The 24,132-nt window shown below is 58.1% G+C and overlaps 1 protein-coding gene across 2 annotated transcripts; it reads right to left on the reverse strand.

Annotated features, from left to right (window-relative positions):
- Positions 1-5,628: 5,628 nt before the first annotated feature.
- Positions 5,629-23,816, reverse strand: FASN (fatty acid synthase). Of its 2 annotated transcripts, none has more exons than XM_066381620.1 (41): positions 23,476-23,816; positions 21,703-21,837; positions 20,976-21,128; positions 19,355-19,528; positions 19,016-19,216; positions 18,781-18,903; positions 18,590-18,705; positions 18,384-18,518; positions 17,411-17,873; positions 17,147-17,334; positions 16,839-17,028; positions 16,360-16,454; positions 16,142-16,276; positions 15,850-16,053; positions 15,568-15,683; positions 15,181-15,353; positions 14,903-15,094; positions 14,749-14,829; positions 14,450-14,638; positions 14,040-14,219; positions 13,753-13,956; positions 12,728-13,032; positions 11,893-12,450; positions 11,673-11,791; positions 11,412-11,566; positions 11,091-11,294; positions 10,803-10,953; positions 10,542-10,720; positions 10,339-10,458; positions 10,007-10,129; positions 9,674-9,897; positions 9,399-9,600; positions 9,098-9,249; positions 8,896-8,987; positions 8,487-8,638; positions 8,156-8,401; positions 7,705-7,893; positions 7,155-7,385; positions 6,832-7,052; positions 6,659-6,757; positions 5,629-6,581 (listed from the first exon to the last, which is right to left on the reverse strand). In XM_066381620.1, exons 2-41 carry the CDS (start codon positions 21,827-21,829, stop codon positions 6,192-6,194), a joined length of 7,551 nt encoding a protein of 2,516 aa, XP_066237717.1. In that variant the 5' UTR covers positions 21,830-21,837; positions 23,476-23,816; the 3' UTR covers positions 5,629-6,191. The 2 variants fall into 2 exon arrangements, with proteins under 2 accessions (XP_066237717.1, XP_066237720.1); XM_066381623.1 differs by lacking the exon at positions 23,476-23,816 and adding an exon at positions 22,661-22,954.
- Positions 23,817-24,132: the final 316 nt, after the last annotated feature.

Raw genomic sequence — 24,132 nt, forward strand, 5'->3', positions numbered from 1 at the left:
TTTGCTCCAATTGAGCCATGGCTGCAGGAGGGGAAGAGAGTGAGAAGCAAGAGGGGGAAGGGTGGAGATGCAGATGGGTGCTTCTCTTGTGTGCCTTGCCCAGGAATCGAACCTGGGACATCCACATGTGAGGCCACCTCTACCACTGAGCTAACTGGCTAGGGCCAAGTTGAATTCTTTTGGATTTATTTACTTATTTTTTTCTGAAGTGAGAAGCAGGAAGGCAGAGACAGACTCCTGCATGCGCCTGACTGGAATCCACCTGGCATGCCCACCAGGGGGCGATGCTCTGCCCATCTGGGGCATTGCTCCGTTACAACCGGAGCCATTCCAGCTCCTGAGGTGGAGGTCACGGAGCCGTCCTCAGTGCCTGGGCCAACTTTGCTCCAATAGAGCCTTGGAGGGGGAGAGAGAGCTAGAGAGAAAAGAGAAGGGAACGGGGGAGAAGCAGATGGGCGCTTCTCCTGTGTGCTCCTGGCCGGGAATTGAACCCAGGACTTCCACACACTGGGCCAATGCTCTACCGCTGAGCTAGCTGGCCAGGGCTTTCTTTTAGACTTATTGAGACTGATTTCCTTTCCAAAATTCTGGAAGAGTTTGTGTATAACGCCTACTATATTTTCCTTAAATATTTGGTAGAATTTTCCATTCAGGTCTGCTGTTTTTTTTTTTCTTCTTTTAAATTTTTATTTATTGACTTGAGAGAGAGAGAGAGAAGCAGAGGAACAGGAAACATCAACTGCCATATATGCCTTGACCAGGAGAGCCCAGGGTTTTGAACCAGCATCCTCAGCATTCCAGGTCAATGCTTTATCCACTGCTTCACCACTGGTCAGGACTTTTTTTTTTTTTTTTTTTTTTTTTTTGTATTTTTCTGAAGCTGGAAACGGGGAGAGACAGTCAGACAGACTCCCGCGTGCGCCCAACCGGGATCCACCCGGCACGCCCACCAGGGGGCGACGCTCTGCCCACCAGGGGACGATGCTCTGCCCCTCCGGTGCGTCGCTCTGTTGCGACCAGAGCCACTCCAGCGCCTGGGGCAGAGGCCAAGGAGTCATCCCCAGCGCCCGGGCCATCTTTGCTCCAATGGAGCCTCGCTGTGGGAGGGGAAGAGAGAGACAGAGAGGAAGGAGAGGGGGAGGGGTGGAGAAGCAGATGGGTGCTTCTCCTGCCCTGGCTGGGAATCGAACCCGGGACTTCTGCACGCCAGGCCGACGCTCTACCACTGAGCCAACCGGCCAGGGCCACCACTGGTCAGGACTTTAAAGCTTTTCAAGGTAGAATTTGAAGTCATTAATTTAAGAAATTTCTTCTTTTTTCTCATTGGTCTTTTTAAATTTTTAATTTTTTATTTTTTACAGAGACAGAGAGTGAGTCAGAGAGAGGGATAGACAGGGACAGACAGACAGGAACGGAGAGAGATGAGAAGCATCAATCATTAGTTTTTCATTGCGCGTTGCAACACCTTAGTTATTCATTGATTGCCTTCTCAAACATGCCTTGACTGCGGGCCTTCAGCAGACCGAGTAACCCCTTGCTGGAACCAGCGATCTTGGGTTCAAGCTGGTGGGCTTTTTTTTTGCTCAAACCAGATAAGCCCGCGCTCAAGCTGGCGACCTCGGGGTCTCGAACCTGGGTCCTCTGCATCCCAGTCCGAAGCTCTATCTACTGCGCCACTGCCTGGTCAGGCTCACATTGGCCTTTAATGATACAAATTTACCTAAGCACTGTGTTAGCTGAATCCCAGAAATCTATATGCTGCTTCATTTTCATTCAGTTCAAAACTCTAATTCCCATTTTGATGTCTTTTTCAACCTGTTATTGGGTTGGGGAATAAGTTCGTAGCGTTTTTATATTTTCTTTTATTTTACAATGATTTGTTTGCTGTTTGGCAAAGAGTAAGTATTCATTCGATAGAACTCTTTTTGCTCTACAAAACTATGTTAATTGTATTTTTGAGTTACTTAATTTTTTATTAGTTTTGAGGCTTAGAAATGGAATACCCAGGAGGCAAAAATCAACATTTTCGACACCTGCTCTTCTTTGCTTTTCATCAAGGTCAAAAAGCTGCCGAAGCAGCCCGGGACATTTGCGACGTGTATGGAGAAGGTGTCATAGGCGAGTCTACAGCACAGAAATGGTTTGCAAAGTTCAAAAATGGCGACTTTGATGTCGATGACACGTGCCGCAGCAGAAGGCTTTCTGAATTCGATGAAGAACTGGGAAATGCTCAAAAAGAATGCCACGGTCAACAAGGAGCTCTACATTGCCCAGCTACACCGTGTGAATGAGGCTATTCGACTGAAAAGACCTGATCGACATGGTCAAACCATACTCCTTCATGACAACACCAGGCCCCATGTTGCACAACTTGTCAAAGCCGCACTCCAAGAGCTCGAATGGGAGGTCCTTCAGCATCCGCCGTATTCTCCGGACCTTGCACGGACCGATTACCATCTTTTCCGCTCCCTGTCAAACCATATGAAGGGCGTTACCTTCGATAACAAAGAGGTCCTTAAAAACTGGCTCAACAACTTCTTTGACACCAGACCAGGCGATTTTTGGCGGAACGGCATCAACAAATTGGTCGAGAGGTGGGAAGAGGTTGTAAACAGCAACGGCGAATATATAATTGATTAACTTATGATATAATTATTGTTTTTTGTTTAAATAAAAGTCCGGTAAAAACGCTACGAACTTATTCCCCAACCCAATATTTAGAAGGGTGTCTGTCATTTGGTTTCTGAATATTTGAGGGAAGTCAAGATATTTTTGCTATTGATTCTAATTTTATGCTGCTGTGGTCAGAAAATATTTTATAGCAGTTGGATTTTTTGGGGATTGACTGATTTTATGACCCAAAATGTGCACTGTCTTGGTAGATGTTCCTCATGAACTTGAAGTGTACATCAGGCATCAGGCAAGCTGGTTTTATGCATTCAGTTCCTACCATCTCACTCATCCGTTTCTATCAAGTTTGGAGGTTGGGGTTGGAGATCTACAACCTTAATTATAGACTTGCCCATCTTCTGTTTCCATTCTATCACTTGCTTCCCATAATTTGGAGTTGTTTTAGGGACCTGAAAGTTTAGGAATGTTACCTTCTTTGGACTCAGGGTGAAACAGCCCTGTCCCTAATATTTTTGCTCTGAAGTCTTTATTATTAAGATACTAACTCCAGAAATCCTTTCACTACTTTATTATATTGTAGTATGAGAATTTTGTTCTTTTTTATGGCTGAGTAATATTCCCTTGTCTACCCATTTACCTATGGACAGACACCTGGCTTGTTTCCACCTTTTGGCAATGCTATTGTGAGCATGTCTCATCTGTGGACTTGAGCCTGTTTTCAGTTCCTTTTGGGTACATACCAGGAATGGAATTGTTAGCTCATATGGTAATTCTGCTGAACTTTCTTCAGAACCTGTAAGCCCCTGGTCTGTCTCTGGGTTCAACATCCTTTAAGAAGCCAAGATGGGCCTCTCCCACCTGTCTTTTGTCCAGACCTGGCAACCCCAACCCAGGGTCCAGCTCTCTGAAGCTCACTCAATAGTCCAGAAACCCTACTTCAGTGCATGTACCGCATGTACCTCAGCCCTTTGTTCTTAGGGATTCAGGTGCTCTGGGGACCTCCCTGCCCCTCACCTTTCCTCTCAGCCTCCACTCCTTTGCATGAACCCTTGAGTCTTACATTCAGCCTGGTCTATTATGCAAACACTAGTTTAGGTGTTGTTATGAAGATATCACCATGTGGTTTATAATCATCTGACCTCAAATAAGGACTATTCTTGAACTCTGGCTAGGTACAACAGTTGGAATGGTGTCCCCATGAGCCAGGGTTGTGGGTTTGTCCCCAGTCAGGATGCATGGGAATTGATGTGTGCATAAATAAGTAGAATGACAAATTAATGTTTCTCTAAAAAAATCAATAAAAAAGCCTTAATGGTGGTGGTGTAGTGGATAGAACATTGACTTGGGATGCTGAGGTCTGAGGTTCAAAACCCCGAAGTTGCCAGCCTGAGCACAGGCTCACCCAGCTTGAGTGTGGGATCATAGACATGACCCCAAGGTCTCTGGCTTGAGCAAGGGGTCACTGGCTCACCTGAAGCCCCCAGGTCAAGGCATGTATGAGAAGTAATCAATGAAAAACTAAAAGTGATGCCTATCTCTGTCTTACACACACACACACACACACACAAAATCAATGAAAATTAAACAAGAGACAACCCTGGCCAGATAGCTCAGTTGGTTAGAGCATTGTCCAGAAGCACAGAGGTTGCCAGTCTGATCCCCAGTCAGGGAACATATAGGAACAGATTGATGTCCTTATCTCTCTCCCTTCCCCTCTGTAAAATCAATTAACACTTGAAAAAAAAAAAAAGCCCTGGCTGGATAGCTCAGTTGGTTAGAGCAATATCCTGATACACCCTGGTCAGGGTGCTTACAGGAACAGATTGATGTTTCTGTCTCTCAAATTAATAAATTTAAAAAATTTTAAAAAATGAAGCCTGACCTGTGGTGGTGCAGTGGATAAAGCTTCGACCTGGAACAATTGAGGTTGCTGGTTCAAAACCCTGAGCTTGCCTGGTCAAGACACGTATGGGAATTGGTACTTCCTATTCCTCCGCTTTTCTCTCCCACCTCTATTTATTTATTTATTTATTTATTACAGAGACAGAGAGTGAGTCAGAGAGAGGGATAGACAGGGACAGACAGACAGGAACGGAGAGATGAGAAGCATCAATCATTCGTTTGTTTGTTTTTTCTGAAGTTGGATACTGGGAGGCAGTCAGACAGACTCTCACATGTGCCCAACCAGTATCCACCCGGCACACCCATCAGGGGGTGATACTCTGCCCATCTGGGGCATTGCTCTGTTGCAACCAGGGCCATTCTAGCACCTGAGGCAGAGGCCACTTTGCTCCAATGGAGCCTCGGCTGTGGGAGGGGAAGAGAGAGACAGAGAGGAAGGAGAGGGGGAGGGGTGGAGAAGCAGATGGGCACTTCTCCTGTGTGCCCTGGCCGGAAATCGAACCCGGGACTTCTGCACACCAGGCCGATGCTCTACCACTGAGCCAACAGGCCAGGGCCAATCATTCGTTTTTCATTGCGCGTTGCAACACCTTAGTTGTTCATTGATGGCTTTCTCATATGTGCTTTGACCGTGGGCCTTCAGCAGACCAAGTAACCCCTTGCTGGAGCCAGCGACCTTGGGTTCAAGCTGGTGGGCTTTTCCTCAAACCAGATGAGCCCGCACTCAAGCTGGTGACCTCGGGGTCTCAAACCCGGGTCCTCCACATCCCAGTCCGACACTCTATCCACTGCGCAACCGCCTGGTCAGGCTCTCTCCCACCTCTAAAAAAGACAAGACACTCTTGAGAAGGTGGGTAGTACACCTCCAATCACTGATTCCATGGGGAGCAAACCCAAGGTCTCCTTGAGGAACAGTTTGAGCAAGAGATGCCAGGGTCCCCACAATTGCTGCCTGCAGCTTCTTCAAATGCACCTAACAGATCATGCTGGGTCCCACTGGTGTTTACATTGCAGGTTGCAGTCCTCCAGGACTCAAGGGGACCGGATGGTGCTCCCCACAGATGGACAGGGAAGAGGGACAAAAGGACCAGAGGCCATAGCTCATGGGATTTAATTGCAGAAGGCTCTAGAAGGAGAGCAGTATTTTACCAGGTAGGTATAAAAATGAAAGAGGTCCAGACAGGGTTCTTTGAATTGACAGTTATAGTAAATTCCAAAATCTGAGCAGCAATGTGAATCACATTTCTTGAAAAAACAAACAGAACAGAGAGTGGGTGCCTGACCCGCTGCTCCGCTGCATCACGGCCAGCAGGGCTCAGGCACCCCGCTGCACGGGACAGGCCCTGGCAGCTCCCCAGCGACGCAATAAATAGAATCCAAACTGACAAAGTAAACGGACCCACACAGACCCCATGAGGCATCCATGGCTGACAGGATCATGCCGGGCTCAGCTGACTCTTCACAGACCAGGGCAGGTCTCCGAGTAGGTGGCGCAGTCCGGCTCCACACCTATGTGGGAGGTGGCATCGAGGTGGCCATGTGGGAGGTACCCACAGAAGGGGGGGTCAGTCCTACTTCTAGCTGCCAGCAAGGGCGGCGGCACGGAGTACACGCTGGGTCCCACCGGCAGGACCTCCTGGCTGGGGTCAGTGGGCGGGCTAGCCCTCCCGCACACTGACGCGAGGCTCGGACAGGGAGCTGTGGATGATGCCGAGGATAGCCTCGAGGCCACTGCCCTCCAGCAGTGTGCGGTGGTCCCCCTCAATGACGTGCACGGACACCTTGCCGTCGCACACCTGGGACAGGTTGTAGTCGGCACCCAGGTCCTCCCCGTAGGCGCCACCCGTCTTGGCACGCAGCAGGGTCACGTTTCCGTGGTAGGTGGCCCGCGGCGTGTACTGCTCTGCAGCTCGCAGCTTGTGGTAGAACGAGTGTGCAGCAAAAGAGAGAGCATGACGGTCCAGGCCTGCGTGGCTCTGCGTGATCAGGTCCACGGCCGCTGCCACACGCTCCTCCAGTCCTGCGAGGGGCAGCAGCGCCTCCAGCACCTGTGGGACAGGACTCTGAGTGGACACCACAGTGTGGACCCGGGCAGCCCTGCCCCCTACCCTGGCCCAGGATCTACCCTGCCATGCTCAGCATCTGTGAACTGCTGTACGAAGAAGCACATGGCCTCGGACTCGGCCTCCCCTTCGCAGCCGGGCGTCATCTTTGCACGGTAGCTCTGCAAAGGGAGGAGGAGCTTTGTAGAAAGTGGAGAGGGGAGAAGAGACCAGGGGGACTAGACACTGCTATTACCTGCAAGTACGCCAGCACGTAGGTGTGTGAGCCATCGAACAGGAAGAGGCTGTTGTGTGTGGGGGCTGGGTTCTGCTGTGCCTGCAGCTGTGAGCACATCTCAAAGGCCACACAAGCCCCGTAGGAGTAGCCTGCGATGCGGTAGGGCCCCTCAGGCTGCACCTGCCTGATGCACTCGATGTAGTACGCGGCCAGGCTCTGAATGCTGTCTAGGGGTGCAGCTGCAGGGTAGAAGAAGCTCAGTATGGGTGGGGATCCAGGGCCCCACAGGCAGGCCACCCCACCTTGTTGGGTAGTAGCAGCCTCTCAAGACCCTGACACACCTCGGGTGCACTGCAGGCCGTAGGTGGGGATGCTAAGCTTGGTGGCCAGGCTATGGAACACCGCAGTGGAACCCTCAATGGGGTGCACCAGGAACAGGGGTCGCTCAGAGCTCTGCACGGAGTTGAGCTGCATCAAGGTTGGGTCCTCGGGGTTTACCAGCAGGGTGCTCAGGTTCAGCTGGGCCTGCTGCCGGGCGGAGTTGTCCTCCTTGGGCATGGGGGCTGCCAGTTCTGTGGGGAGGGGCAGATGCCAGAAAGGGCCAGGACCCACAGGCCCCGCCCCCCTCCACAGACAAGGATGTCTGTACACATGCACACCTGGCTCCAGCAGCTGGTAGATAGGACTTGGGCTGGGATCCTGAGCCCCCACTGAGTGCTCAGGAAGGGGACAGATAAACAAGCCATAACCTGCTGGTCCAGCTGCCTACAGGCCAGCAGCACTGAGGGGGCAGGGCTGTGCTTCTCTTGAGACACATGCCCCACCCCCCAGAAGAAGGTCAGGGGGCACAGGAACCCCCCTACCCCAGCTGTCTCCCGACCCCACACGCACCATCAGCTGAGCTGGCCTGTGAAGAAAGTTCTTGCAGCTTCCGGAGTGTGAGCTGTTGGATGTCCCGCATGGACAGCACCAGGTCGTGCTCACGCTCCAGTGTCTGGCGCACCTCCACGCCCATGAGTGAGTCCAGGCCCAGGTCCCCCAGAGAGCTGTCCAAGTTGATAGCAGCCAAGTCTTGGATGCCTGGGAAGGGGAGCTTGGTTGGTAATTTGGGAGGGGAGTGGGGCAGGCCCAGTGGGTGAGGACAGGCATGTTGGCAGCTGAGCCTCTTGGGTAAGGCCTCTTGTTTTCCCAAGTCACCACTGCCATGGTTGTAGCACCAGCCCTCACCAAGCTCTGCTCAGATCACCTGTATCTCACTCTGTGAGCGAGCAAGCAGGCTCCCTGGTGCAGCTAGGGAAACTGAGGCTCAGGGAGCTGAGTGGGGGACAGTGTGCTCCCTCACCTAGGATGTGAGTAACAGCCTTCACCAGGTCCCGATGGCCGTCGCTTTCACCGCGGGCTGAGGCCGTCTTCTCAGCCAGCACAAAGCTGCTCAGGACTGGGTATGGCTGGTTCAGGAAGAGGTCCAGCACCTCCAGGCAGGAGGTGATGCGCTGGGGCAGCGTCCCCCCGATGACTGTATTGTTGGTGCCCATCATCTCCAGGATGACCCCCACATCACCTATGCTTCCCCACTGTACCGCGAGGCCTGCAAGTGGAGGGGGGCAGGGTGAGTGTGGACACGTGGGGTAGCAGCTGCAGGAGTGGGTGGGGCAGTGAGAGGCAGGACCCACCTGGGAGACCATCATGCCTGCGCTTCTCACATATGCGCTCCATGGTAGAGTTGGCAAAGCCGTAGTTGGTCTGTCCCGCATTGCCACGCCCACAGGTCACCGAGGAGAAGGCCACGAAGTAATCCAGTTCAGGGCATGCCTCACGGGTCACCCTGTGGGTGCTTGTGTCACTCCCTGGGCACGTGCCCCTGTCCGCCTACCTGTCCAACCACCTCTGTCTCCCTGGACCCTTGGCTCCACCCCTAGCAGAAGCATGTGGCCTGCAACACAGATCCCAGGGATGCCATGCAAGAGGTCACAGGGAGTGCAGGGGAGAGGCAGCCACTTCTTGCACAAGCTGAGCCACAGTTGGCCATGCTGCCCAGAGTGGGGCACTGGGGTAGGACAGGGTGGGGGCTGCATGCCCCACCTGTCCAAGTTCAGGGTGCCGCTGTACTTGGGCTTGCTGACATCCTGGAAGAGTTCAGGGGTCTGGTTCTCCAGCATGGCATCTCTCAGGACCTGGGGGATAGGCGCCCTCAGTGTTGGCCCAGCCCCCAGGGCTTTCGAGCCTATGGCTGTGAGGACCTTCCCTAGGTGGCTGGCACTGGCTACTTCAGAGCTACACTCACCATGGCCAAGTTGAAGATGCCTCCAACAGGCCCAAGCTGTGCGGCCTCGGTGATTAAGCTCCGAGCCCCATCTAGAGAGCTGGCATTGCTGGTGGATACCAGCACTTGCACACCCTGGCGCTTCCACTCACGAACTTGCTTGGCCTGGTAGCCTGTGGGATAAGGGGCAGTGGGGTTGGGAAAATCAGGGTTCTGGCTGCCTAGCCCTGGTGCCCCTGGAGCACATGAGGGAGGGGTTGATTAGGAAGGCTGTCCCTCCTGCTACCCCCCACCCTCTGCCAACACCCTCAGGCCCACTTACCTGTGCGGATGCCAGAGCGGGAGGTCAGTACAAGTTTCTGGGCCCCTCGCAGCACAAGCCACTGGGCCAGCTCAAGGCCAAAGCCACCCAGGCCCCCGGCGATGATGTAGCTCTTGTGGGCTGGGCAGAAGATCTTGGACACGGCTGCCATCAGGGAGGGCTGGGGCCCTTGCAGCATGGCATCCTGCTCCTCCTCGCGCACCTGTAGCCCAAGCAGTGCCACTCACTCACTGCCCACAGGGCCAGGGCTCAGATGTCCGGGGGTTCCCCCTCACCTGCACGACCACTTTGCCAATGTGCTTCCCCTGCGCCATGTAGCGGAAGGCATCCTCCACCTGGGTCTTGGGAAACACGGTGCACTTGAGGGGCTGCACCACACCGTCCCGGATACCCGCCTGAAGCAGTGTTGCCACATCCCTCCAGTCAGTGCCAGCCTCTTCGAAGAGCGCGTCCAGCAGGATCCCGTGGAAGGTCACGTTCTTCAGGAAGACAGCCATGCCTGCACAGGCAGATGACAGAAGGCTCACCAGTTTTGCTCAATAGTCCATCTTGTGGATCCCACCTTGCCCTTCGCCCTTGGCCCACCACCACCTGGTGCCTGGCCTCACCCAGCGGGTGGTTGTTGGAAAGGTCAAATTTGCCGATTTCCAGGAAGCGGCCATGCTGGGCCAGGCACCGCACACTGGCCTGCAGCTTCTCCTCTGCTAGGGAGTTCAGGACCAGGTCTACACCTGACGGGGGAGACAAGAAGGGTCCTCATAGTCATAACCACTGCAGGGCTCACCATGAGTTCAGCAGACCCTGTCCCTTTCTGGGTCAGTGTCTTCTCCAGGCTGGCCAGCAGGGAGGGGCTTTGTAGGAGGAGGACTGTAGTATGGTGACTGGCAGATGGTTCGTGCTGGGGGGTCAGGAGGCTGCGGGGCACCCACAAGCCACGCACCCTTCCCAGCTGTGTGCCAAAGCACGTGTTGCTCGAAGGATGTGTCTCTGGAGTTGGCAAAGCTGATGTCGTTGAGCTGGGGAAACCTGGCCTGGAGGTATGCCCGTTTCTCAGCTGACCCTGGTTGGGGAGAGGTGCGTGCTGGTGAGCTCGGCTGTGGGCAGGAGCGGCAGCCTGGGCTTGGTAAAGGATGGCCAGCTTACCCACAGTGGTGAAGACATGGCAGCCCAAGCTGAGGGCAATGGCAATGGCGGCCTGGCCCACGCCGCCTGAGCCTGAGTGGATAAGGACCGTCTCCCCACGCCGTATGCGCCCGCGTACCACTAGTGAATAGTAGGCAGTGGTGTAGACGACAGGCACTGAGGCCGCCTCCTCCAGGGTCCTGTAGGCGCAGTGCACAGGTCACTCAGGCCTGACGCCCAGCCACGTCTGTGTGGGGACCAGGCTCAGGGTGACTGACTTACCAGCTGGAGGGCACATCCCACAGAAAGTCCCGAGACAGCAGGACGGAGGTGGCCAGGCCTTCAGCGGGCACCAGCCCCATCACGCGCCGGCCAATGGCGTCTCGGCCAGAGAACTCCATGCCCAGCATGCAGTCCCGGGCAGCCCATTTCCCTGGGAGCAGATGGTAGGTGAGCTCACATCTCCCAGATCCTGAGCACTGTGTGGGAGGAACCCTCCCCCTTCCTTGGTCCTGGTGCCCTGGGCTTGCACTCTGCCCCCACCCCACCCCTACCACGTGCTGCCCACACCTGGGATGGCATCAGGGGACAGCTTGCCCGTGGCCAGCATGATGTCCCGGAAATTGAGGGAGGCATAGTAGACGGTGCAGAGCTGGACGCCAGGACTGGGGGCCGGTGTGTGGCGCAGTGGGGAGCAGACCCAGCGGATGGAGGAGAGGTCCCCCCGGGTGAGGACATTTACAAAGGCATGCTCTGTCTGCTCCTCTGGACGGTCTGGGACAACAAGAAGGAGGGCTGCTAGGGGGCCATGTGCAGCTCAGGTTGAGCTGGGAATCCCAGGCACTCTTCACCCACTCAGCTGCACGGCCAAGAGCTGGTTGGGGGGCTCACCATGTTCCAAAGGGAAGTGGCGGAAGGCTCCCCAGACCCCATCACGGTAGACATTCATCACCAGGTCCCTTTGCAGCACCTTCTGCAGCTCCACAGAGCTTGGGTCCATCTTGGGGATGGGGGACGTGCTGCTGAGGTTGGACACCAGGATACACCTGTGGGCAGCCAGACCAGTAAGGGGAGTCTGGGGGCAGGGAGGAAGGAATGGGAGGGGGAAGAAGGGCAGTGGTGGGGATGGGTGCATAGCTCGGCATCTCTTACCGGACCCGGTGGCCGCTGGGCTCCTTGCGGAGACAGTTGACCATGCCCACAACGCCCGAGGTGATGCAGCTGACAGCTGTTAGCCACACAGGATGTGAGGAGGAGTCGGCCAGAATGTTCTGTAGGATGAGGAAAGGGTTGGTCTCTGGGTAGGTCACTGGGCCTACATGTGCGGTGCTGGGTTTGCCAGGCCTGGGTCTGGAGATTGATGGAAACTGACCTTGAGTGAGTCCACCCATTGGAAGCTGGTGTCCTCTACAGGCAGGAAGACAGGGCTGTCCTGTGGGGCCAGCCGGCGGCACAGGAAGAGCACAGAGCCATAAAAGGATTTCTTCCAAGCCACCAGGTGTAGGGATGCCCCAGAAAACAGGCCCTCCCACTCCTCCTGGCTCAGGAGGCCCTGCCCACCCAGTTGTGGCTCAGGGCAGGTCAGGAAGGCCACTGTCTCCCCAAGCAGGTATCCTCTGAGCAGGGTGTGCAGCAGTAGGAAGCCTCCCTCCTTGATGGCGGCTGCCATGTTGCTGAGGGCTATGGCTGGGTCCTCGAGGGTAGCCACTGCACAGTTGCACACTAGGAGGTCAGCAGTGCCCAGGCTGCTGGGGGCGGGATCCTTGGGGTCCCACTGGCCCTGGGCCATGTTATGCTGCTGCAGCTTGGCCTGGGCAGACTCTAGGGCCTGTGGGTGGCGGTCAGTGGCTGTGTAGTCCAGCTGCAGCATGGGCTGGGTGTTGAGCAGTGCAGGGATGTAGGAATACAGGTGGCCATCACCAGCTAGCACCTGGGGGTGAGGTGAAACATTCCTAGATCAGTTGTTCCCCCAGCAGGCCTCCTGACCCTAGCTGGGTGAATGTAGGCCAGACCCATCAATCCCTGTCTGCAGCGATCCCGGGTTTCTTCTCTTCTAGTGTTGGGGGGATAAGAGGGGAGGGACAATGGAAATGGTGGCCTTGCTGTCTTGAGCTGGTGATCTCACGTTAGCCTGAGCCCTGCTGTGCCTAAGGTTTAGGTCTGCCCAGACCTGGTCCACCGTGCTGACTGCCCTACTCAGCACCCACCTCTACCACCTTCATTCGGAGGCTGCCCATGTTTTCCATGGCAGTGTCTACGCAGGCCTTGAGTGCTGGGGAGTCTAGGAGGCCGCAGACTAGCGGGTCGTCATGCAGCAGGGGCCGCTCCTGGGCCAGAGTCTGGCCCAGCTCCAGCTGCAGGTTCCCATTCAGCTGCAGCTGGCAGGCAGACGCCAGCAGGCAGGCCAGGCCTTGCTGTGGGGTCTTCCGGGGCACCTGGGCCCCATCCAGCCCAGGCACCACCATCTTCAGTCCCTGTTGGGCCATCTTGGTTTGCAGCACTTGTGCCAACCCTGAGGGTGTGAGAGAGATGGGTCACTAGGGAGGGGGCTCCAGATGGGAGGGGGCTTGTGTCGCAGGCCCAAGGGCAGTAGGTATCTGACTAGAGCAGGAACTCGTGGGTAACCAGGACCCATATGGTCCTATCCTCAGGGCTTACTACCCAGCCCTGCTCACTGAACTAGCAAACAGATGGAGGGACAGAGTGGGTGGCCCCACCATCCAGGGTGCAGAACTGGTGCCAAACATTGAGGACCTACATGGACCTCAGGACAGAAGCTATCGTGTCCCCTACTAAGGCGTGAGCCCCACAAAGGGTGGGTCTCCACAGAAGGTGAGTTCAGTGCCCCGAGGTCCCATGTCCATCAGCACAGGTGTGAGCCCTCTGCAGCATGCTGGCTGTAGGGTCAGGCCCTGTGGGCAAAGTGCCTAAGAAGCATGGGGTGGGGCACAAGCAGAAGGAACCAAATTTGTCATCTTTGAGCCCTATGCCCCCTCTGATGACAGGGATGGTTAATACAGAGAGGGAGGGAGGCAGCTGACCTCTGCTCTGGTTTGGGGAGCCAGCCTGAGGGCTTACAAGGGGCTTCAGGAAGGACAGGGCTAGGTTCCACATAAAAGGAGATGCAAAGCTAGAACAGGTCCCAGTGACAGGACGTGAACTGAGGTGATGAACTCCCCATCATCAGAGATGTGTAACAGGCCGGAACACAGGGGCCGGGAGGGGGCCTCACCCCTGCACAGCTGTAGCTCCTCCTGCAGGGCCATGCTCCCCGCCAGGCACCTGTCCTCCATGTGCGGTGTGAAGCAGAACTTCTCCAGGATAGGTGTGAGATGCTCCTGCTGACGGCGCGGGGCTACCGAGGTATGGGGCCGTGCAATGAGGACACCCCCAGCAGCCGTGCGATTCAGACAGCTGTTCACCACCACGTCAACCACTGTGGGGACATGCCGATAGGTGTAGGCAGTGCGGGGCACTGGGACACGGTGTGGGCAAACAGGTGTGCAGGGGCTGGGCTACCTTGAATCCCATCCTGCAGTGCATACACCTTCTGCCGGTGGGTGGCGGGGTTGATGTGCATAGTGGCGATGCGAGTAGGCAGGCGCAGGCTTCGCTGGCTGGTACCTAGGATGAACATCTGCAGCATGGTGTCCAGGAAGGTCACCCAGTTGTTTTTCCACAGCAGCTGGCCTGTATTGCCTATAGCAGAGAAGCTGGGCCGTCAGTTTGCAGGATCAGACCCACGTAGCCCCAACCAGGTGTCCGTGGCCCCTTCAACCAATGGCTGCCTGCCCTCCACCTGGTTTGGGCTACGACAGTCTTGTGGCACTTGGATACTGAACAGCAGAGGTCAGGCCCAGTCTGGCCTCAAGGGAAGTGGCTCCAGGGTTAACTCCCCAAGTGTAAAGTAGGGACCCTTCGTGCCCCACCTTCCAGGTTGGCCTTGAGGATGCCCTGGAAGTGTGGGCCATAGTCATAGCCACGCAGCCTCAGCTCCTTGTACACGTCCCCCTGGGCCAGACGGAAGGCAGCCATAGGATCTGCTGGGTCCACGGGGTCCTGGCCATCCCAGTTGTTGAAGAGCCTGGGGTCAGGGTCCTGCCACTGGTACACCTTCCCTGTGGGCAGTGGGGCAGAAGGGCCTGAGGGTGGGAGAACCGACCTGGGAGTCTGGAGCCCACCCAGAGAGGCCTGCCAGGGACCCTGTGGCCTTGACACCCCCACTCACCGCTCACTATCAGGTTGCCATTGTGAGACACCTCAAAGGTGTGGGAGGCCTCCAGAAGCTGCACCTCCAGGGGTATGGTCCCTGTGGGCAGCAGGGTCAGTTTAGCAGCAGGGGTCAGCGGTCAGTATTCCCCTACCCAACCACCCTGCCTCACCTGTCTTGGGCAGGATGGTGGCTTGGTGCAGCGTCACATCCTCAAAAGCCACGGGCATCTGCTCCATGTCTTGGTCCAGGGTGCGTGCCAGTGTCCTCCAGACCAGGAACAGGTAGCCAGTGGCCGGGAAGAGGATGCGGCCATCAATACAGTGGTCCATCAGATAGTGGTTGGGGGACTCAGGGCTGATGTCTGCATGGGCATGTGACTCAGTTCCCAAATCCAGGAAGGAGGAGCCGAGTTCCTGCCCTCCCTGACCTGCGCCCCCCCCCCCCTACCAATGTTGTAGATGGTGGCAGAGGAGGAGCTAGAACCGCTGGGGAAGTCCTCAGCAGCAGGCACATCCCAGGTCTGGCTGTGGTCCCACTTGATATGTGGGGAGATGAGGGGGGTCCCCCGGGGTGCTGGGAACTCCACAGACGGGAACAGGCCGTTGGGGTTGATGTCAATGCTGGAAGGTGGGGACAGGCAGGTTAGGGGCACAACTGGCCCTGGGACCTCTCTATCACACCCCCTGCCACTGTCCCCCCTAAAGCCCCAGAGACCAAGATGGGGTGGGAGCCACCCTGTGGGCCCCTTCATCACTATGAAGTGTAGCATGACCCTCAGGAAAGCCTGGGGTCCTGTCCCCCAAGGGGGCTGAGCAGGGAGGGGTGCAGACCCACCCCGTCAGATGCAGCCGGCCCACATTGCTCAGGAAGAAATGCAGGTTGTCCATGTGGTCCTTCTTCATCAGGGGGATGATGGTGCAGCTGGGCTTGAGGCCTCTCTTCAGGACAGCCTGCAGGCGGTACCTTTGGGCTAGAGACTCTCACTGGTTTCTGCCTACCCACTGCCTGTGGCACAGGCTCATAGCTCAGGCACAGACCCTCGGCTTCTCTGAATCCCCGGAGACCACCTCCCTCCTGGAGCTAGCAGACAGTCCTCCCGGCCCCCAGGGTACGCACCTGCAGCAAGGCATGGGGAGCAATCTCCAGCACCACTGCGTGCTCCGGCACATGCCACAGTGCTTCCTGGAACAGCACGGGGCTCACCAGGTTGTTGACACTATACTCAGCAGAGCACATGCGGGCCAGGCTGCCCTGCCACCGGGCCTCTGGGATGGAGGTGCTGAGCCAGCGTGCGGAGCGGGGCCGTGGCTCTCGGATCACCTGTGCACACAGCCACTGGGTCAGTTCCGGGGGCTCTGGCCCACCACCCCAAGGCTCCTCTAGGCAGCCCTGTGGGGGTCCAGCCCACCTTCTTCAGTGCCTGCAGCAGTGAGGGGGCAATGCCCTCCATGAAGTATGAGTGGAAGGCCAGGCCGCCTGTCCGCACCTCCTTGGCAAACACACCCTCCTGTTTCAGCTGTTGCACAAACTTGGACACCACAGCCTGGGGACAGAGAATAGAAGGATGGTCATGGCTTGTGCTTTGGGGAGGGACTTGGGGACCAGGATTCACCTCCCAGTGTGCACCTGTGGTCCCGAGATGGTCACTGTGTCCTCGCAGTTGTGGCATGCGGGTACGACGCCGGGTGGGCAGCGCTGCCTGCACTCCTCCCAGGACAAGCCTGTGGGCAGAGATGGTAAGGCTCAGGGATGGCAGCCCCAGCGGGGGCGCCACACAAGGCACTATCCCCCTTGCTGCATTTCGTCTTGGGCGAAGGTGCTATTACTGCTGACCCACAGGTCTTCCTCCATTAGTTACGACACCCAAGGCTACCTCCGCCCCGTGGACAGGAGGAGCCAGGACGAATGACCCTAACACCCTAATTTTGTCAGAAGTCCTGTGGGTTCTGGCATGGGGGTTTCTTGTCCCCACGTGGGTTCAGCTCAGGCCTATGTGAAAGCTGCACTGGCCTTTACTGACAGCCATCAGGGAGTTTGTGGTGCACCAAGGCCCCCCGGCCCCCATGTCTGTCTCTCAGGCCCAAGAAACAGAGGGCAATGCCTACCCACGGCGGCCATGGTTCCTGGTGGGATGTTGGCCTCCTTGATGCACTGGCCTCTCCAGTAGGCAGTGAGGACAGCCTCTTCTTGGGAAAGGCAGCCATCAGCATAGCCACAGGCCACCTCACCTAGCGAGTGCCCGATGATGCCATCTGGCTTCAGGCCCATGGAGGTCAACAGGTCTATGAGGGCAATCTAGGGAGTCAAACATGTCACGTTAGTACTGGGGATGCCACCGCACCATAGCTGCCCTGCCAGGTCAAGGCCCACCTCCCTCCCCCAGGCCCTCTGGCCCCAGACCCAAAGGGCCTACCTGGATGGCAGTCAGGCTCACAAAGGCATTGATGGTATCATCAAAGGTGGCCTCATCTGCACTCAGAAGCAGGTCAGACACTTGCAGGCCCAGGGGCTTCACAGCCTCATTGGACCGCAGAATGGAGTCTCGGAAGCTGTCCAGGCGCATGAGGCTGAGCCCCATCCCACGCCACTGTGTGCCCATCCCTGTGCAGCGAGAGGTGTCAGGGGCCGCCCAGCCCAGCTGCTCCCTCACCCAGGGGGTGCCTGGGACAGGACTCACCAGAGCAAATGAACCAGAGTGGGCGCTGGCCGATGGGTACCTGCTGCACTTCCTGGCCACTGCTCTCACCGCCCAGCACAGTGCAACCCCGGAAGGGCATGGTGGTGACGGGGGTGGCCGCAATGTTGTTGAGCATGCTCAAGAAGGCCAGGTTCTGGCTGTGCTGGTGGCCTTGCTCCAGCAGGTTCTGCACAGCCTCGGGGGTGCGCCCGCTGGCCAGCAGCAGACGGGGCAGGTCAGCGTGTGAGGTGGGTGCCAGGGGCAGGCATGAGTTGGGCTGGAGGATGACGTGTACATTGGAGCCGCCAAATCCAAAGGAGTTCATGGCCACATTGCCCCCACGGACGGGCAAGGGCCGGTCCACTACCTGCAGCCGCCTATCCTGCAGCGCTGGGATGTTGGGGTTTGGGTTGTGGAAGTGCAGATTGGGTGCCCAGACCCCATGCTCCAGGGACAGCAGCACCTGTGGGTGGTGTGCAGTCCTGAAGACCTCAAGGTCACATCATGGGCTCTTTGGCTGCAGTGCACTTTGCCCTCACATGCTGCCTCACCATAGCACAGGAGACCACTTTGAAGCCCCTTCCCCTCTCTGAGCCTCTTGTGTCCCCACCACTTCCCAGACTGAGTAGCTATGGGCTGGGACTCAAATGCCCTCTTAGCCAGATCCCCCCACCCCCAGCGTCCCAGTATGAGAGCTACACAGATAGGCAGCCATCTGTGGGACCCTGCAGCCCAGGGAGTCCCCTATACCTAGGAGTCTGAGCGATGGTGGCCAGGGTCCTGTGGTTGACCCAACGCCCAGTCTCCCCACTGGCTACTTAGCTCCTATCTGCTACTCAGGAAGCCATGGGATGGGCCATCTGGCTAGGACTGCCCCACAGTGAACCAGGGCAGGGACCAGCCACGTTTGTGCTCTGCTGCCCAGGTCTCAGTGGCCGGCGCCCCGCAGCTTGGCCCGAGGGGACCCACCAACCTTGGCCAGTGCTGCCAGCCCCGAGGCAGGCTCAGGATGCCCCATGTTTGACTTGGTAGACCCAATCAGCAGGGGATCCTGGCGTGTGGTGCATAGGGCTCGGACAATGCCATTCAGCTCCTGGGGGTCGCCCACCTGTGGCGAACACAGGGAGGGTCAGGACTGCAGCTGGGCAGCCCAGGTGTGGGGTATGGGAAGGGCCTCACCTTGGTGCCTGTGCCATGGGCTTCAATGAACTCAAGGGACTCAGGGGCCACCCCGGCTGGCTCATACAGGGAGCGGATGAGCTGCTCCTGGGCCTCTCCGGAGGGGAAGGTCACACCTGCAGGAAGGACTAGGCCTCAGCACCCCACTGCTGACCATCAGCGGCACCCCACCCACTCCAGCCAGCTCCCACCTTGCTCCTTGGAGCCATCCGTGTTGGTGCCAGAATTCAGGATGGTGGCATACACCCGCCGGGCCAGGGACTTCTTGGTCAGCAAGATGGCCACTACGGCCTCCGCACGACAGTACCCATCCCCTGATAGCAGAGGGTGGCTCAGGGGTGGCAGAATGGGGTGCCTACTCTAGTGTCAGGGGAAGGGGGGTGGGGTGCTGCCCTGTGCCCCTGCCCCCGTGCCCAGCACCCTCACCGGCCTCATCAAAGGACTTGCAGGTGCCCTCAGAGCTGAGCATGCCAAGCTTCATGAACTGAACAGAAGTATTGGGCTTGAGCAAGATGTTGATTCCGCCCACGAGGGCTGCAGGGCACTCCCCACTACGGATGGCTTGGTAAGCGTTGTGTAGGGCCAGTAGGCTGGAGGAGCAGGCTGTGTCCAGGGAAATGCTGGGTCCTGCAGCCAAGGGCACGAAGCAGGAGTGTAAGCCCCTTGGGGTTCCACCAGCCTTCCCAATTGAGGGGAAACCAAGCCTAAAAGTGGCTTGTGGTCATTGTACTGATGACAGGACCTATGCCCACAGTGGGCACCTACCTTTAAAGTCGAAGAAGAAGGAGAGACGGTTGGCCATCATAGCTCGCTGGCAGCCCACCATGCTGTAGCCCACAAGTGTCTCAGGGTCTCGGCTCAGAGCCTCAGAGGCCTCAGAGCCACTCACGCCCACCCAGACACCAGTATGCGTCCCTCGGAGTGAGGCTGGGTTGATGCCTGCAGGAAGCAGCAGTCAAAATGCCAGGCCACGTTCTGCCTGGCACCCAGCCCTGGGGAGCGAGGCCTCCCCTCTTGGCCTCTCTGGCTTGAGAGAGAGGGGTTTCCATCTCAGCCTGACTGAGGGGCTGAGAACAGATAACCAGGTCACAAGAAACTGGGGCCCAGGTGCCTGACCAGGCGGTGGCGCAGTGGATAGAGTCGGACTGGGATGCTGAAGGACCCAGGTTCAAGACCCCAAGGTCGCCAGCTTAAGCGTGGGCTCTCTGGTTTGAGCAAAGGCTCACCAGCTTGGACCTGAGGTCACTGGCTCAAGCAAGGGGTCACTTGGTCTGCTGAAGGCCCGTGGTCAAGGCACATATGAGGAAGCAAACAATGAACAAGTAAGGTGTTGCAACAAAAAACTGATGATTGATGCTTCTCATCTCTCTCTGTTCCTGTCTGTCTGTCCCTATCTATCCCTCTCTCTAACTCTGTCTTTATAAAAAAAAGAAAAAGAAAAAAAGAAACTGGGGCCCAGGTAGGGGAAGGAGGGGAATATGGTGCCAGGTGGGGCTCCAGGCTCTGGGTCAGGCAGCAGCCAGAGGCAGCTGGAGGTGAATACAGAGGGCAGCATTGTCCTCAGGCTACTCCCCTGGCCCCTGGTGTCACCAGCAGGGTCTGGTGAGCCCCAAGGGCCAGTAAACACCCAAGCCCCAACAGCAGCTTGCCCTGGGGCAGGCAAGATAAGGAGACAGAGGAAGACAAAGGCTGAGTGTCCAGGCTCTTAAAAAAGGGAGGTAGGGACCTCAGCCAGCCCCAGGGGAGGAGCATCCAAGGTCTCTAGGTGGGGGATGGGCAGTAGGAAAATCTCCATCTCCACCCACTGGGGAAACCACAAGGGTCTGCTGGCCCCCTGCCCCACAGCGGCACGTGTCTATGACCTGTCCTGCTCAGTGTTGACCCCAGAGTCTGGCTGCTCCTTGCTGACCAAAGGCAAGACTGGGCAGTCCCTGGGCTCCTCATCAGGCTGGCCACGCACCCTTTTTCATGGGTGGGTGATCACAGTAAGCATAGGTTTGTGCCCCAGGACAAGGGACAGCCACCTCCAGGCCAGACACAACCCAGGGGAGGGCAGTAGTCCTGGGGGCTGGACATTGTCTCCTGCTTGGCCAGCACTAGCCCCTGCCCCTAGATCAGCCCTCCACAGAGAGTAAGGAAACTGGGCATCAAGGCATGTCCAGACACTTTGGGGGCAGTTGTAAAACCAGGCCTGCCCAAAGGCCTGGCAGTCCTGACCAGGGAGAGAGAGCCCTGGCTTGGCCTATTCCTTCTGGAATGGTTGTGCTCAGTTCTACTCTAAATATGTGTTGCTTTTAGAAACAAACAAAAAATAAAACAACAAACAAAAAACCCCAGGAACACTGTTGTCATGTTGTGACCTCAGATTGGCATTTCAGTGACCCACCTCCATCCACGATGGCCTCATAGGCAACCTCCAGCAGCAGGCGCAGCTGGGGGTCCATTGTGTGTGCCTGCTTGGGGTGGACCCCGAAGAAGGCAGCATCGAACTTAGACAGGTCCTTCAGCTTGCCAGACCTCCTGGGCAGGCCGTAGAGTCCTGCAGACAAAGGCAGATGGAGGGTGCTGCTACAGAACGTTACGGGCCCTGTGGGACCGACAGGGTGATGCATGCACCCCAGGAAGGTGGGCAGTGTTCCCAGAGCAAAATGCCATGGGGGCAGAGCCGTTGCCTCCAACCCCCACTGTCCTGTCTGTAGACCCTCTGCGTGGCCTCCACTGGGCTGGGCTCTGCCATGCTGACTGACTCACACCCCACAGATCAGGTAGAACAGCTCCGTGGAAGAGCCTACTAGACTGAGGGAGTCAAACCAGCTTCCCCAGAGTGCTGGTGCCTTATCTAACCTTGGACACGTGGGCCGGCTCTGCATGGACCGAGTGGTGGGCGGGTGGGGTTACTGACACACTTGGCCTTGCCCTAGCTCTGCCCTCCATCTCTGGACCCCGGTAGATCATCTAGCTCAGCTCTAAACTGGGCAAGGACGCATGCCACGGCTGGCCCTCAGCTTCCCACAGCTGAAGCCCACACCCCACTGCAGCTTCATTTCTAGGAAGAGCCAGGCAGCCACAGGCAGCAAGGAGAGGCGGGCACACTGAGCAGGCCACCCACTCACCGGCCTTCCACCGCCTGTCATCGTCCGTCACCATGTCCACACCGCTGATGAGGTTGGCCCAGAACTCCTGCATGTTCTCTGACTCGGGCAGCTTCCCAGACATGCCAGCAATCACCACCTCCTCCATGCTGCTCTCTGCAAGGCCCAGACACTGGTCAGCTCAGAACACCCCCCCCCCCCACTTTTCTAAGAATAGTAGCACAGAAAACCTCAGACCAAGGGCCAGAGGGCCCAGATGGATGCCCTGTGTGTGCAGGGTGGAGGTGGAGGAGCGGTTGTTAACTCTAGCCCAAGAGGCTCTTACCTCTCACCGGCCTTGGCACTGGCCTGTCACAGATGGGGGCCCTGGCCTGGGGTGACCCACCATGGCCCTGCTGCTCTGTGCCCAGCCCACAGGAGGGCCATCCAGAGAAAGGCACAAACCCTTCCCAGCCTGCTAAGAGCTGGCCCAGAGAATCAAGCAGGAGAAAAGGTGCCAAGGTTTGAGTGAGGGAAACTTGGGGAGTGAGAACACCTGCCCAGGACAGCTGGGGCACTGTGGATGCCAAGGCCTGGCAGGGTTCTGGGGAAAATGTGGTGTGTGACCCATACTGGGTCACCCTGAAGAAGCTATCCAGGTCAGGTGCCAGGCAAGTGCTGCCCAGACTTAAACACCTGTGCAGGTGAGGCCGCAGGATACTGCTTGCTTAACCTCCACATAGCCTGAATGACCACCGATATCCAGGTCCCCAAGGCGCCATCAGAGGGAGCCCCCCCCCCCTGAGCTCATGGGTCCCGGATGGGGGCTCCTGTGTAATCCTCAAGGGAGGGTGCAAAGACAGGGTTGGTCTAGCAACTTCCGCCAAGGCCCCAGGGCCTCTTGAAGTTCATTAACTAGTGGACAGGCCAACCCCCGACCCTCCCAGGTCTCTCTGAGCAAGGGTGGCCAGTAGAGGAGAGCAGCGACTTCCTTGGGTACCCTAGCGTTCCGCTGTCCAGGCAGGGAGAGAGCTCCTTCCCCCAGCGCTGAATAAAGAGCCCTTTGCCGGCCCAGGACACCAGCTCCACCAGCTCCGGGACGGCTGCTTCCTCCAGAAAGCGACGGCTGTTCTTCCCTACTTGTTATTCACGTGGAGTCCCGCGACGGAGGCTGAGAGTAGAGACCCCCACAGGGCGCCCCGCCCAGTCACCGCCGCACCGGGCGGGAGCTGCTCATCCCCTAGAACTCCGGGGGCTCGGGGCTGCACCCACGTGGTAGGGAAACTGGTCCCCATCTGGCTCCAGGACCTCTCGGCCACCTCCCTCCCTTCTTCCCGGCCCTCCGATTGGCTGAAAAAGCGCCCCCGGGTCCGTCTGGGCCTCGGCTACCAGGCAGTAAAGGGAGGGTGCCGAAGATGGAGGGATTCATGGACCAGGCCCGCAAGGAGACCTTTGTGGGCGTTGAGGCTGGGCGCGGACCGGGTGGCGGGGCCTTCTGTCGGCCCTCGGCCCATTCCGAGACCAAAATGGCTGTTCGCGGCGCTCCCCGGCGTTCGCCCCTCACCATCGCCCACCTGCCCCACCGGCCCTGGGGCGCGGCGCCTGGGCCTTTCACCGCCAGGCCCCGGACGCCCCGCGGTGGCTCGCGCACCAGACGGGGGATCGGACCGCGAATCCGGGTAGCCTCGGGGGGCGACCTCTCATCACGGACAGACTGTGCGCGCTCCGAAGCCAGAGGATGCGGGTCGGTGGCCTCCCCAGAGCCCGGGCGCGGTGCCCCGGCCTCGGCCCCCAACCCGGCCCCGCCGCTGGTACCTGGTGTGGGCGCGGGCGGCAGGACAGGCTGGTGGCGGAGAGCGAGGATGGAGCGCGAAGGAGGGGAGGCCGGACTGCTGCCGTCTCTCTGGCTCCCTCTAGGCCGGCGCCGACTCTATTTAACCGCGGCCGTCCCCGCGCGGACACGCCACATGGGCTGACAGCTTGGCTGCGCCGCCCAGGCCAATGAGCGTCGGGGCTGCGCCCCGGGACCCGGCGCGCCGCCGCCAGTGGGGTGATGCTGCGCGCCGCCGCCGTCGCACGCAAGGACCCTGCGCGGGGGCGCGCCCGGGGGGCGCCGGGCTGGTGGGCGCCAACTTCCGTTCCCCGCCCCGAGGGCACGCGGCCCGCCCCCGCCAAACGCCTCCCTGGGACTCCCCCACCCTGGGGCAGCGGGGGCCACGTGTGTGCAGCGCGCGGGTGAAACGGGGCAGGATGTATTTGGGCCACTCTGAGGGTCACACTGGGCCACATTGAGGCCTCCGCAGACCCCTGGACGGTCGGACGCACGAGCCCTCGCCGGGCCGCGCGGAGCCGGTCGGGGGCGTGGCTTGTTCCGCAGCCGCGGCCAATCGGGGGCCGGGGGCGTGCGCTCTGGTCCAATGGCGGCACGCGAGTGGGCGTTGCTAGGCGATAGGGTGATAGGCGGGTCTGGTC

This window comes from Saccopteryx leptura, chromosome 4 (genome assembly GCF_036850995.1).
Source record: "Saccopteryx leptura isolate mSacLep1 chromosome 4, mSacLep1_pri_phased_curated, whole genome shotgun sequence".
NCBI classification, from domain to species: domain Eukaryota; kingdom Metazoa; phylum Chordata; class Mammalia; order Chiroptera; family Emballonuridae; genus Saccopteryx; species Saccopteryx leptura.